This window comes from Lepidochelys kempii, chromosome 3 (genome assembly GCF_965140285.1).
Source record: "Lepidochelys kempii isolate rLepKem1 chromosome 3, rLepKem1.hap1, whole genome shotgun sequence".
Taxonomy (NCBI): domain Eukaryota; kingdom Metazoa; phylum Chordata; order Testudines; family Cheloniidae; genus Lepidochelys; species Lepidochelys kempii.
Window position 1 is genome coordinate 52,615,337 of NC_136382.1, and position 14,609 is coordinate 52,629,945.

Here is a 14,609-nt window from a genome sequence, read left to right on the forward strand (position 1 = left end):
AGTGCACTTAATCTGACAATGTAGATAGAGCACAAAACAGGACAGTAATTCATCAGCTTGCCTCCAATGACTAATGAAGAAATATAAAATATAGCTATCCAGAAGAGCAAGAGAGAGAGATTCTAGAAGGCTGTTATTGGTGAAGAGACACTACATTTTATATCAGTGTGATCATATTAAAATGAAGTATTCACAGATTTGTTAAAATTATTACACATGAAGTCTCATTGCTTTGTGTTCTTTTCAGAAATTTGAAAATTATCACTGTAAAATGCACTACACAAGATCCATTTGGCTAATTTAAACATTAGAAAAGACAACTCAAATCTCATTAAAATTTCTCATTAGCTGCAATTGTGATGCATGGAAACATAAATGTCTGTGCCAGGAGTTGAGGTATTTTGGCAAAAATAATCCTCCTGGCACACGCTCTGGAGCTCCAGACAGGCTAAATTTCAATAAATTATCTGCTGTTCTCTCCAGAGCCACTCAGTTGCTGCATCAGATTCAACAGTAGGAGTACTTCACATTAAAGTGTGTAACCAGGGTGAACTTACTGTCATAGCAATATCCGTGGAGGCAAGGGCTGGAGCTGCACTCATTGACATTGATCTCACAGCGTGGACCTGCAAAGCCCTTCATACACTGACACTGGAATCCAAGGGGAAAAATGTCCAAATCCATCTCTTGTATGCACACAGCTCCATTCTCACAGGGATTGCTAACCTCACAAGGCCTAAACTCACAGTTAGAACCTGTGAAAGGAAAGAGGCAAAGCTGTCAGTGTTTAACTAATGAACCAATTCTAGCAGCTGCTGCCTATTGTGTGCTATATTTTCTTTAGATCCCTGGTTAATCTCCTTCACTTGGAGACTCTTAACTATACTTTCTATTTTTTTTTCCTTTTAAATAATATATAATACATTTCTTTGCTTTACAGTTTTACAACAGAAAAATAGATCTCATTTTCGATGTGTATTTTATCTATACATTGACTAAAACATTTTAAAGTCTAAGACTTTTTGGAATATATTTTATGATTCTTTTGTCTTTACCAGTGTCCCCTAAAATGCATTTCATAAAATGTACTGGTTTAATAGATATTTTATTAATGCATTTGATGCTTCCCTGCCTTTATTCCCGCTATTTTGTTGTCACAATCACCCGATGATGTTTTGTGGATTCATTCCAAATCTTCAGCATGAAAGAAATGCAAATAATTGTTTTGTTTTTAATTTGGAATAAATGGCACATTTTAATTATGATACACAAAATACCTATTTCTGAAATTAAATATTTTCATAATTAGCTTCAGTGGTTTAAAGATCATGGCTTTATTGAGAATTAATGTTGACAATAGGGAGAAAAGTTAATACGGAAGTAGCTGAATCAGATATATACTCTCTAAATCTGAAAAGTTCAGACTATTTTTTGTGTATGTGAATCCATTTTGCATACTCTTTTTCTTTTGTGATGAATGTAGTCTCTAAATTAATATTACAGTTGGTCAATTGCAGCTCATTTTTCAGCTGCTTCTCACTTAATTGGTTTTACACAGGACCTGCAAGGGTTTCCTGAACTGGCTAGCTGTCAATATGGGAAAATCCATAAAGAATAATGGAGGAATCAATCAGAGAGGTAGAATGGCACAATGGTTAGGGCACTAGCCTGGAATTCAGAGGACTGTGTTGAATTCCCTGCTCTGAACCTCTTTCCCTTACTTCTTGCATGACCTCTAGGAACTCACTTAAGGCTAGGTTCACAGAGGAACTTTGGCTCCTAAATATGACTTTAGACTCTTAGATTTTAAGGTCAGAAGGGACCATCATAATCATCTAGAGTGACCTCCTGCACATTGTAGGCCACAGAACCTCACCCACCCCTGTAACAGACCCCTAATTTCTGGCTGAGTTACTCAAGTCCTCAAATAAAGGTTTAAAGACTTGGCGTTACAGAAAATCCACCATTTATGCTAGTTTAAACTTGCAAGCCACCCATGCCCCATGATGCATAGGCAGGTGAAAATCAATGCCAACCTGACCTGGAGGGAAACTTCCTTCCCAACCCTAAATATGGCCTCAATTAAGTGCCTAAATTTCAGATTAGGAGCCTCTGATGGCCACAACACTCCTGAGCAACTGCTATCTTATGCTATAGGTGCCTAAACTCACTTGCTACCTAAGCTTTTTCCTTTGCCTAGTGTTTATGTTTCTACCACACAGTATGCACGCTGCTGCCTCACTCCAGGCATCCAGATGCTTAAGACCAAGTGCAATTCACAAATTGGGGGAAGACATGCATTCCTCTACCTAACGTACCTACAAGGCCTAATGGGGTAGGCACAATCAGAGGCCACCTAACTCTATATGAAGCAGATGAAGTGGAACCTAGATCTCCCACATCTGTGTACTACTCACAAGGCTTTAAAGTCATTCTCACTCTTTCTCTAGCCCCAAAACTATTTATTTAAGCAGCCAGATTGGAACAGCATGAACAGGAGAGATTGAGGAAGACCCACATCAGAATATCCCATAACCCAGTGGTTAGGGAACTCACCTGAGATAGGGCAGATCACTGTTCAAATCTTCTCCTCATCAAGCAGATGAGGGACTTGAACCAGCACCTTCCTCATCCTGGGTGAGTACCCTAACCTCTGAGATAAAAGTTATGAAAAAGCCTTTGCACACCTGTGAATCCCAAGCAGACAGTGGCACCTAATTCTCCGATAGGGGCGGAGTTTAGCACACACCCCTCTCCTCAGCATCTCTCATTGGTTAGCGTAGGCCGCTCCCCGCTCACCATACTGACTTTTGTGGAAATCATTCTGAAGCACCTATCTCTCCCCATTCACTATATGGAGAGATTAAATGCTGAACCCAGCCAGGCTTTGTGAATCCCACTCATTTTCTAGGCACATAACATTTAGGCATCATGATGCTGAGTGTCACAAAGCCTAAGTCCCTTTGTGCATTTAGCGTTTACTCTGTCTCTGTGCCTCAGTTCCTCATTGAAATTGGGGATGATGATGGGAATTCCTACCTCACATGGGTGCTGTGAGAATAAATATGTTAAAAAGATTCTGAGACACTGAGATATTATGGCATGCAGACCATATAAATACCTACAATAGATAAAGTGGGAGACCTTGGATGGGCTGCCCACTTTGCTCCTTGCTGTTGTCTCTTCTGTAGTTACTACTATATACCCCAATGAGCCACACACATGCTATTACTGATAAGACATTTTTCTTCTCAAGCATCATGTGGGTAGTTTTGTAGCTTGCTTTGCACTAACATTACTATAACTCATAGTACTGGGAAAGCCAGGTTTGAGAGGTGGATAATTGTATTGTGAATTTTCTACTTCATTGGCAGACTCACAATTTCAGATAATTAGTAACAGAGCCTGCTAAAGAACCTACGAATATGCCATAAGTGATCTGGCACATGACAGGTTTAGGGACGGTAGAACTATCAGCAGTTTATAGCACTGGCCATTCATGCAGGGCTTTTTTCATAGTTTTAATTTATTTCAATTTCCAGAATACTGCAGGTCAGTTAAATGCTTGGCCCATTCTGGAAGAACACATTAAACATTTCATACTGCCCATATCCCTGTTGCTTCAGACCTGGCTCCAATGTCATTCTATTCCCAGTTGGAGCTTGTTAGCGGCACCTGTGTACGTCCTTCATAGTTTTTACAAGAGACTGCTCAGTGAAACAAAAATAACACTTTATTCACAGGACAGCAGGTTAAGGAACTTCCTGATTCATTCAACAGCAACATAAACTGAGTGGGGAAGAAACTGACAAACAGGAGATAGAAAAGTGTGAGCAAGGTTTTATACCCCAATACTCTCTGGGTATCCCAGTTAACCCCAAGATGACCATTTTATTATAGTAGCTTAAAAATTATGAAAGGTTGGAAACAATTCAGTGTAACCTCAGTAGCAAAGTGGGCATGGTTACACTTTCTGAGTCAAAGTGAATTCCAAGCTCTCAGACCTGATTCAAGCTTTTTGTGAGTAGAATTACTCTGGCTCTTGGTGGAAGAAGGCAATTCAATACACATTTATGACCCATGCTGCATATCAGCCCCAATCAACGGAAGCTCCACCTTTGATTTTATTGTCACGCTGTGGTAATGCCCAACTACATTTGCATGCCCAGTCACAGTATTGGATATCTCTTAAATTGCTTTCAAATTTAAGACTCTCAGTCTTCCATGGGACTTGGAAATCACAATTCTGAGCTTTATTTAAAACAAACAAAACAAAAAAATTCTGACCACATTAGGTCTTTTCTACAGTGTTTTGGCACACATCTTATCTGCACTTCCCCAATCCTTGGATGACTATGTGTAGGTCTGGGTCCCCTAGTATAAATTAGCACAGCCTGGGTAAGTTATGCTAACTGCCAGCAGCCCCAATCGCCAAAATAGCAGCTGAGAATCACTGGAATACAGAGAAGTGCTGACCTTGATAGTTGTACTAGCAGAAGGGAAAGATGATTGCACAGGAAACACTATGCTACCTCTTTTGCACCACAGGACCTCCTACATTGGGTGATCTTCCCATGGCTAGTTACACTCCAATGCTAAATTCCATTGAGGTACCATGAGAAGCTACTCCAACGATCTCACTAAACCACAAGAGTTTTCCACTTTTGGAAATAGATTGTAACATTGACTCCACGCACCATTTACACCCACACAGAATATAGCTAATATTGGGTATGTGGATGTTGCGATGAGCAAGGCTGTAAATGCGTCCTGGTTGTTCTTCTGTGTAGCTGGAACAGCTACCGATGTCTACATAAACAGACTTGTCAGTCTTCCTACTGCCATCACTCTCTGTGTGTGGACATATACAGGAACACAGTAAAGGTCATACTAGAGTAGAGCTGTAGCCTATAAACTCCTATCATCTTTTTTTTTTTTTCAAGGACAGTCCTCATAGCAAACAATTATGGAATAACAAGCAAAATTTCTTCCTAACCTTAAGATATAAGTAGTTGATATATGCCCTGAAGCATACTGATTTATATCCCTAATAAATATTTATCATATGTAATGTGACTGTGACTGTTCACTTTCGCTCTATGAATTTCTAATACATTTTAACACTCTTTTTCTCAATATCTTGTTGCAGTGAGTTCCACAGGCTAATTGTATGTTGTTTAAGAAAAGTATTCTCTTTCCTGATTTAAATTTGTTTCCTTTCAATTTGAGTTGATTTGCTCTTATGTCATAAGTAAAAGGTAAATCGGGTGCTCTTACTTTATCTGTATATATCAATCACTATTTGCCTAGTTATAACATGTCCTAACTTATTTGAATCTCTCTAAATGAAACTATCCTTATCTTCCCATTCTCTCCTCAAAATGAATTTCTCTCTATACCTCTCATCATTTTCATTGCCTTTCTCATGACCATTTCCATATCTGTTCCATCTTCTCTAAAATAGGGGTGACCAAAATGAATGCAGAATTTATAGTGAGTGTGTATCATCAATTTATATACTGGCATGATATTTCAGTGTTATTTTCTATCTTATTCTTTATAAAGTCTAACATCTTCCTTGAAATTTTATCCACTGCTGCACAGGGAACAGATATTGTGATTGAGCTGCCAAGTTCTCCCTCATATAAAGAAATTATTAGACTAACCTAAGTTCAATTAACTTGTTAAATTCTTTCTAAGGAAATAACTTAGAAGAATCACAATGGGACATGAAGTTTGAAGATTTTTTTCAATTCCCCTGTGTTTTTCCTTTTTCAACCTTGTAAAGAAGAAGCACTGTCTCTGTGACATCTAAATTGCAGGAAACAATCAGATTTCTCTTTTATTTGGAAAACACAAAGCAATAAAAAAGTGCAAGAATTGAAGCGTTCCTGGTGTATCAAACCCTGGTCAAAAAGAAGCTGATGTACTCCCTCCTGAATGCTCTTTAATTATTAACATAATTTTAATAGAAAAAAATCCCCAAAACTCTGGGGACTATAGACTATAAAGATAGTGCTATTTTTATCCTATTTTTTTTCAGTGTTATGACATTTTGAGATGCAATCCAGACCAGACAGGGACTGTGAAACCATCTTCACTGCAACATAGGGTGTCTCACAAAGCTTTGCTACTGTGGCTTCCAACCTGGGCTCCTTACAAACAGCCAAACAGTATACAGGGAACATCCTCAGTGTCTGAGTATAGACACAGGCCTGGTCCAGCAATTCTGACCCCAGCATCTTGTCAGCAAAGACAAGCAGCCTTTATTACTACATGTAGGGTGACCCCAACACACTCCTGGTCCTGGATTTTTCCCTAAAAACGTCTGGTCTGCACTGCTCAGTCCTCTCCTGGACAGATATTAGGTCCGTAGCTCCCGTAAGGAGATTAAGATCCAACAGCTTGCCACCTTAAATGGTGTTACCCAGCCAGTTCACATCACTGGATTAGTTTTGATTAAAAAATAAAACTGATGTATTTAACTACAAGACAGGTTTCAGTGAGTACAAGTAATGATTCATTTAAGTCAGAAATGGTTACCACAAAAATAAAGATAAAACACTTCTTAAACTAGGCTTGGTTCAAGATGAAGTCCCTTACCACACGTTCCAATAACATTGCTAACCAAACTCTCAGGCCAGGATTTGCTCTCAAGGTCCAATGGCTGGTTTTTTCCTGTTCTCTTAGGTTAGAGAGAGAGATGGAAAGGGAGAGAACTTGGCTTGTTATTGCCCCTCACTACTATAGTCCAGTCACCCTTGGAAAAACAATTTTCCTGAGCATGATCCCCAGTGAAAGTTCTTTCCAGCTGAGATCAAGGACACACAGACTTCGGTGGAGGAAGGAGGCCTCATGCGTTTCTCTTCACCTGTGAATGCTGAAATGCGAATTCTTTGTCTTCTTTCTCCTCCTCTCACTGTCTAAGGACTCTGATTACAGCTTGCATGCAAATTGAGGTGCACACATCCCTCAGGCCTGCTTGACCAGTTCTACCTAATTGTGGCTACATGAGTTTGAACATGTTCCTTTATCATCATATGGAGCGGATTTCATAACTTTACATATAATGTTGCTACGTACATTTCACCATGATATTATTGACCTATGAGTTATTAATTTTCAAATGATATCTCACAAGGCATATTTTGCACTAACATTATAAAAATGGTGTGTAGGGTGTGACTGCAGGAGTGCATTTAGTCACAAGTGAATTTTGCCTTTGCCTTTTCTTTCTATACTATCAGTGTACTAGAATTGTTTAAGGTTTATATGAAGCAGAGGCTGAACAACTTTGGTCTAGTTTCAACAGTGGTCTTCAAAGGCCTGTGGATAAGAAAATACTTTGCCTACTCAAAATATCAGTTTATTTTACCTCATCATCTGAAGAAGTCTCCCATATTCCCAAACAGAATTTTGGAGAATATTTCTGGGCATATTTTTAAGAGGAGTTAATGAATATCAACAAGTTCATGAAGTAAGGTATTGGAAGATATACTTGGGTACTACATTTTCAATTCCTTGTCTTCTCTTCACATATATAAATATTCATAATACATGCAGACAGATCTATAATCTTTGTTTCACACGGTAGTGATAGCCAATGTGAATGAAAGCATGGATCCTTCAGTCAGAGTGGAATTGTCCTTGTTCTTGGCATCATATGTTCACTGTCATCAGGATCTCATGTAACTAATGAACTAGCTTTACAATGTGGCAGAAGAGTGGTTAAGCGAAAAGCTCTAGAGAGCAAAGCCTACTGTGAATGAACAAAGGGGAAAAAAGACTAGATAATCTTGATAATTGTTGCTTTAGTTATCAAATGAATAACACCCCCGCCCCCAACACACACTTTCTCATGTTTCCCTCCATTCCAGCTAGTTTCTGTGGTCTTAGGGATAATCATCATGCTGATTACAGGCACAGTTAGGTACCATGTGCAGTATATAAACCTGAACAGAACAGCACTGAACAGGAAGTAGCTGTGAAGGTCCCTTGTGGTTACAGACAGACTGGGCTGTAGGTAGCTGGAGAAAGGCCAGTAGATCAGGACAGAAATCCTCTCTCTCGCCTCTCAGCCATCCCTACCTGGGGTGAGTGTTAAGACAGAGGGCCGAAGCAGGGTCCATATGAAAGGACAGGAGGCATGTTGTCATGAAAAACTGGCATGCAGGGGAGAGGAAAGCAATATAGTAGCCTTCTTTGCCCCGCCTAAGTTGATATCTTAATTATATCCCCCATTTGCTCTACTCACTGTCTTCACAGCTTCTTCTAAGTTGATGGAGGTTGAAAGGAAAAAAAAAAAAGGTATGACCAGCAGGCTTGTAGTACATATTTTTCTACTTGCAGCAAACATTCCTCAGAACAACAGTATGGTAAGTCAATAGTTACAACAGGATCCCTATCATCTGCATGACTTCTAGTTTTTGAAAACAGGTGGATGTTCAGAATTTAAATGTCTTCTTTACACTCTTGTTCAGTGCTGCTACCCTGAAGAGTAAGAATAGACATCCAGAGAGGACGGGATTGATTATAGATTAGATAGATATACACTCACCTGCATACTATCTGGAGTCCAACAAAATTTCCATCTTTTTTCTTTTATCTCATTAAGCAGAGAAATAGGGGGCCTGATTCTCCACTGTTACACTAATTTTGTGCCTATTCGACACTTTTCTTGAGCCAGTGTACTCACATCATCCTAAACCTGGAGAATTAACCCCAAGATATAGAACTGCAGCTAACCTCTAAAGTTCTCTCACTCACCTTTTGTGGTATCTGAAATATTCAGTTGCTCATAGATTCCTAACTAAACACATCTTCAGCAAGTGTCTATCATTTCCCACTCTTCAATCATATACTTTCAGAAGTGCAACTTTTTCCCTGCAGTTTTCTGATAGTGATTTTGAAAAGTTTCTTGGCTAATCCTCAATCTTATTTTAACTTTGAAATTCTTGAATCTTTTAAAATGACCAATTGGGGACTGTATGGACCAGAAGAAGATTTGCATATGGTAAATGATGTTCCTCTTCAGAAAGAGATCAGCTGTTTCCCTATGTGATAGGATGGCAAGCAATAGGAGGCCTGTTAATGCTGGAAAATTGAAAATATTTCCTAGAAGTGGAAAAAAACTTGTATAAAACTAATTTTGTACCTGTGGCTATGTATTCCATTATTATATCTAATCTGGATTCTAGTTATTCCCTGCTTTACTTTGGTGTTTGTACTGTATTGCATACAAATGAGAGGTTATCCAAAGGCCAAGCAACCATTAACTGAACATGCATGTGAAGAAAGGAGACATTTTGACATTACCACTATACTTCAGAATGTTAGTTAAATACTCAAAGTCCATTACCTAATGTTCTTCTGCTACTGAAATGCTAATGATTTTATTTATGTTCAAACTGGAGGGTTGGGAAAGCAATGAGACAGGAAAAAATGATATCCACTCCCTTACATCCTACCCTTTCCTTTTCAACCAGCAAAGATGAGAATTAGGGTTATAGTCACTTATTGTTCCTGTCCCTCATTCCCTGGAATACAAGAAATCTATATTAAATGTAATGAAGGTCTAGAAAATAATGATTAATGTAAAAATGAAGAGTTCCTGATTTTTTATTTTTTTCAATAAATATTAATATGTAAAGAATACTCTAGTTAAATAGGATTTGTAACGCTGTAGCCAAATTACAAATACAACTCTAGAAATATTTAAAAGAAAAAAAGGAAAAATAGTTGCAAAATGTGTAATGGTGAAGGAGTTAAGTTTTCTATAAGTCATGACTTAAAGTGGAATGTGTATAAAATCATGAAAATCAAAAGGAAAAAAAATATAAAATCCCATCTGTCAGTGTCTCAACAGGCAGTTGAAGTTACTGGTCACAGTTTCATAAAGTGATTTCACTGCCACTACTGGTCTCTTTTAGTTGCATTTTTAATTTAATTTAAACAGATGTAGGTTAATAAAACAACACTACTTGGAGGTTGGCCACTAGCTTCTCTATTAAAATGTGTATTAAATGAAGAACACAGAATTAGTATGGCTGCTGCCCTCCCATACTTTTTTAAAGCTAGACACTTATGATGGACTATTTCTATGTTAAGCCAAACAGAATACTAATATATGCAAGGCACAAATGTAGTTGATTCATTTGAATTAATCTAATTACAAAAAAGCAGGAATATTCCTTAGATGTTTGGAATATCTATTGTGTTTCTAATTTATTAGATCTGGGGTTCCCAAACTTGGTTCATGGCTTGTTCAGGGTAAGCCCCTGGTGGGCCGCAAGATGCTTTGTTTACGTGAGTGTCCGCAGGTATGGCAGCTCACAACTCCCGGTGGCTGCGGTTCACCATTCCTAGCCAATGGGAGCTGCAGGAAGCAGCGTGGGCCGGGCCACCGCTTCCCGCAGCTCCCATTAGCTAGTAACGGCAAACTGTGACCACTGGGAGCTGGGAGCAGCCGTACCTGCGGACACTCACGTAAACAAAGCATCTTGCGGCCCACCAGGGGCTTACCCTGAACAACCCATGAACCAAGTTTGGGAACCCCTGTATTAGATCCATGGTTACTGAAAGAGTAGGGTGACATGATAAGGCTTCAGCTGAAGTATCGTGTCCACTTCTGGGCACCACATTTCAGGAAAGATGTGGAAAAATTGGAGAAAGTCCAGAGAGGAGCATCAAAAATGATTAAAGGTCTAGAAAACATGACCTATGAACAAAGATTGAAACATTTGGGTTTGTTTAGTCTGGAAAAGAGAAGACTGAGACATGACATAACACTTTTCAAATACATAAAAGGTTGTACAAGGAGAAGGGTGACAAATTGTTCTTGTTAACCTCTGAGGATAGGACAAGAAGCAATGGGCTTAAATTGCAGCAAGGGAGGTTTAGGTTGGACATTAGGAAAAACTTCCTAAATGTCAGGGTGGTTAAGCACTGGAATAAATTACCTAGGGAGGTTTGGAATCTCCATCATTGGAAATTTTTAAGAGCAGGTTCAACAAACACTTGTCAGGAATGGTCCAGATAATACTTAGTCCTGCCATGAGCGCAGGGGACTGGACTAGATGACCTCTCATGATCTTTCCAGTCCTCTGAATCTATGATTCTATGATAATTAAAATAACAGTAATGTAAAGAACCAATAAGGAAGTGGCAGAAATTTGATTAGGTTAATTGTTAGCATTAATGTTAATTAGTGTTAGAATACATTATAAAAGGAGGTTTCAGAGTAGCAGCTGTGTTAGTCTGTATTCGCAAAAAGAAAAGGAGTACTTGTGGCACCTTAGAGACTAACCAATTTATTTGAGCATAAGCTTTCGTGAGCTACAGCTCACTTCATCGGATGCATTGAGCTGTAGTTCACGAAAGCTTATGCTCAAATAAATTGGTTAGTCTCTAAGGTGCCACAAGTACTCCTTTTCTTATTATAAAATGAGTAGTTTTGTTAAAACTGGGGACCTGATTTTTAATTAATTAGTAACGATTAATATCTAAAGGGTACTGTTAGCTTCCAGGATTATAAGTCTGTACTTCACCCTGTTGTCAGTGATACACTATTTTATCTTTGAGTGTAAGTATAGTTGTAGTATTGTGTAAGTAGTAATTGCATGCATGTTTGCTTAACTAATCATTTTTCTTTTGACTAAAATTTGTTTTTAATCATAGTGACACCTAGTGATCCTCTACTAAATAAATTTTCTTTACCTACCTGGAGGCTCGAACCTGAAAATTAAGGGCAAGTCTACACTACAAAATTAAATTATGTTGACGTACAGCCACCACAATAATTAAATTGCTTTTGCATGTCCACACTATTCCTTGTGTCAGCAGTATGTGTCCTCACCAGGAACGCTTGCACTAATTTAGCTGTTAGTGTGGGTCACTGTCCCAGCAACTGTCAATGAAAGCTACACAGTGTCTACACTGACTCTGCGTCGACCTAACTACTTCAACCTAAGCGCTATACCTCTTACAGACGTGGAGTTATTAAGTCAGGGTAGTGGGTGAGTTACACCAGTGGGAGCTACATTTTGGTGTAGATGCTTACAGAGTTAGGTCGACGTAGACTGCTTTACATCACTGTAGTGTAAATCAGGCTTGAGTTGTGTTTTACTGAACCCTTATTTTTATCAACTTAGTATTAACTGGGACTGTTTCAACATTAAGGTTACAAAAGGTCTGAATTCACGGTATATAACTGGGATATCAAAGGGTAGGTAGATAATATTTATTAAAGGCAGTAACTTGACATAGGAGTAAAGGAAAGAATGGCAGTAAATCAAGATGGAAAGTGGAACAGACCCATGGTTAATTAATGCTAAACTATTTTAACTTCTTCCATTCATTACCTCTTTGTATGTGGTTATTTTTTGTTGATGGAATGGATTGCGTGTATTCACTAAGGCTTTTTTTTTAACCCAATGAGTAAGGCTACATTTTAGTCACGGGTATTTTTAGTAAAAGTCATGGACAGGTCACGGGCCATAAACAAAAATTCACAGTCCATGATTTGTCCATGACTTTTACTACATTCCCTAAACTAACAATTTGGGTGGGGAGCTAAAGGTGCTCACAGGGGGAGGGGGGACAGTCTGGCGGTGCTGGGGGGGCGGGTGGTTGGCAGGGGGTCCCTACCCAGCTCTGTGTGTCCCTGCCACTCCAAGGTGGCAGAGAGGACAGGGGTCTCCGTGCACGGTTCCTGCCACAAGCACTGGCTCTGCAGCTCCCATTGGCCGGGAACTGTCACCAATTGGAGCTGCAGTGGCAGGGCCTGAGGGTGCGAGCAGTATTCAGAGACCCCTGGCCCCTCTGTCTAGGAGGTGCTGCAGGGCCATGCCAGTGGGAGCCAATGAGCCCCCCACCCTTAGGTAAGCGCCCCCACATTCCCCCCAAGCCCGTACTCCTAGCCATGAGCCCCCTCCCACACACCCAAATTGCTGCTGCTGGCCACTGCAGAAGTCACAGAGGTCATGGAAAGTCATGGAATCCATGACCTCCGGGACAGACTCACAGCCTTACTAATGAGAACTTTATAAATATCTAATAACATATATAAAATAATGAAAAGACAAATTACATATTTCATTAGAGGATTACTTTTCTGTGACAGCATATACTGTGCATGTAAATGATATGTCTTTCTACTAAGCAACACAAACATATATACATGAATAATGAACAACTTGTTTCAGGATTCTTAAATGTATCTTTCTTAGTTTAAGAATGACACATGTATTGCATATTAGTAATGCCATTACACTAACAATCATACCATTTTACTCTTTCATACAATTTTTCTTATAATATCTTTGCAAGTACAATTCAATAAATGCCATGATCTAGTACCAGAAATACGTAATTTCCTGTTGTGGAATCCTTTGATTTTCTAAGCCATTGCTAATTGACAGAAGTGTCAATTTTCGAAGAGTGATATACAAAATAAATTATCTAAGATAAGGTGGGTTTTTATTTATTTATTTTTCCCTCCAGAGAATGCTGACATTGTTTTCATTATTTTTTCTCACTTGGAAAGAAGTGACCTAGTTTTTCTCCTTGTTTGAGAAATTTCAGTACAAACAAAAATAACAGCTTTCTGATGGCAACTAACAAAAAAATCAATTTAATTTATTAAAATGTTACCAGATAATTTAAAAACAGTATTCAAAGTCAACATTTCCCCAGTGGAACTGTGAATCAGGCACACAAATATATTTGAATTAAAACTTTCAATCTAATCATGACAATATGGAGGGGAAGTTGCAATAAGCTTCTTTTATTAACTGCTCTTGCCCAGCTCCAGGACAAAATGAAAATGCTCAGTTAAAATGAAAATTTTTCAAACAAAAACTAAACATTCTTCTTTAAAAATAATGATAAAAAGGTACAGAGATTGTTACTACTTTTTGAGTGCACACGCAACACATATATGCAGTACACATTCATCACTAATGCACTGTTTCTCTGCAGACCATTTTGATTTCCTTGTGGGCTGGAAATGTGTTTTGAAAATAAATATAATAATTATATAAACAATTTTCACATGTGGTGAACATCCATCAGTAGCCACTGATTGCAGATACATACTGCATTCCATTATTTTTTCTTGAAGTGAAACTGGAAGTTGTTTCTCCTGATAAATAAATAAATAATATCACCACCTCTGGCTGCTCCTCCAAAACAGCCCTCCTTGACCTGATACATATTTTCTAAGTTCACAATAAGTCAGAAACCATGTTGACTTCAGCTGCTGGGTCTTCAGCAGTCTGCAAAATTAAGAAACTTATTTAAGTGTCTAAATATGGACTTTCAGGCTAGGCCCACAAAGGGACTTAGGTATCATAGCATTGCAATAGCTAACATTTAGGTACTTTGCTACCCAATGCAATCCCCAAAACCAGACTTAGGCACCCAGGCTCCCTATGCAATTCATGGGAATAATTAGGCACATACGAAAGCAATTCACAGAAACCAGCAAGCTGACCAGGGAGCCACCTAAGCTAGCTGGTAGGAAATGCTGAAGGAAAGGTGGAGCCATATGTGCCACCCCTCAAAGGTAGTTAGCTGCCTGACTTCTGGGCTGTTAACCCTCTTCTGGAATT

The 14,609-nt window shown here is 38.8% G+C and overlaps 1 protein-coding gene across 1 annotated transcript in view; it reads right to left on the reverse strand.

Moving 5' to 3' along the window:
* The window catches only part of LOC140908685 (EGF-like photoreceptor maintenance factor), a gene marked incomplete at its 5' end in the record, with an annotated part of 102,992 nt that overhangs the window by 67,300 nt on the left and 21,083 nt on the right, over positions 1 to 14,609 (reverse strand). Inside the window, one exon of the mRNA XM_073336354.2 lies at positions 558 to 755. Within this exon, the coding sequence (XP_073192455.2) occupies positions 558 to 755 (198 nt within the window). The remainder of the gene's footprint in view (positions 1 to 557; positions 756 to 14,609) is intronic.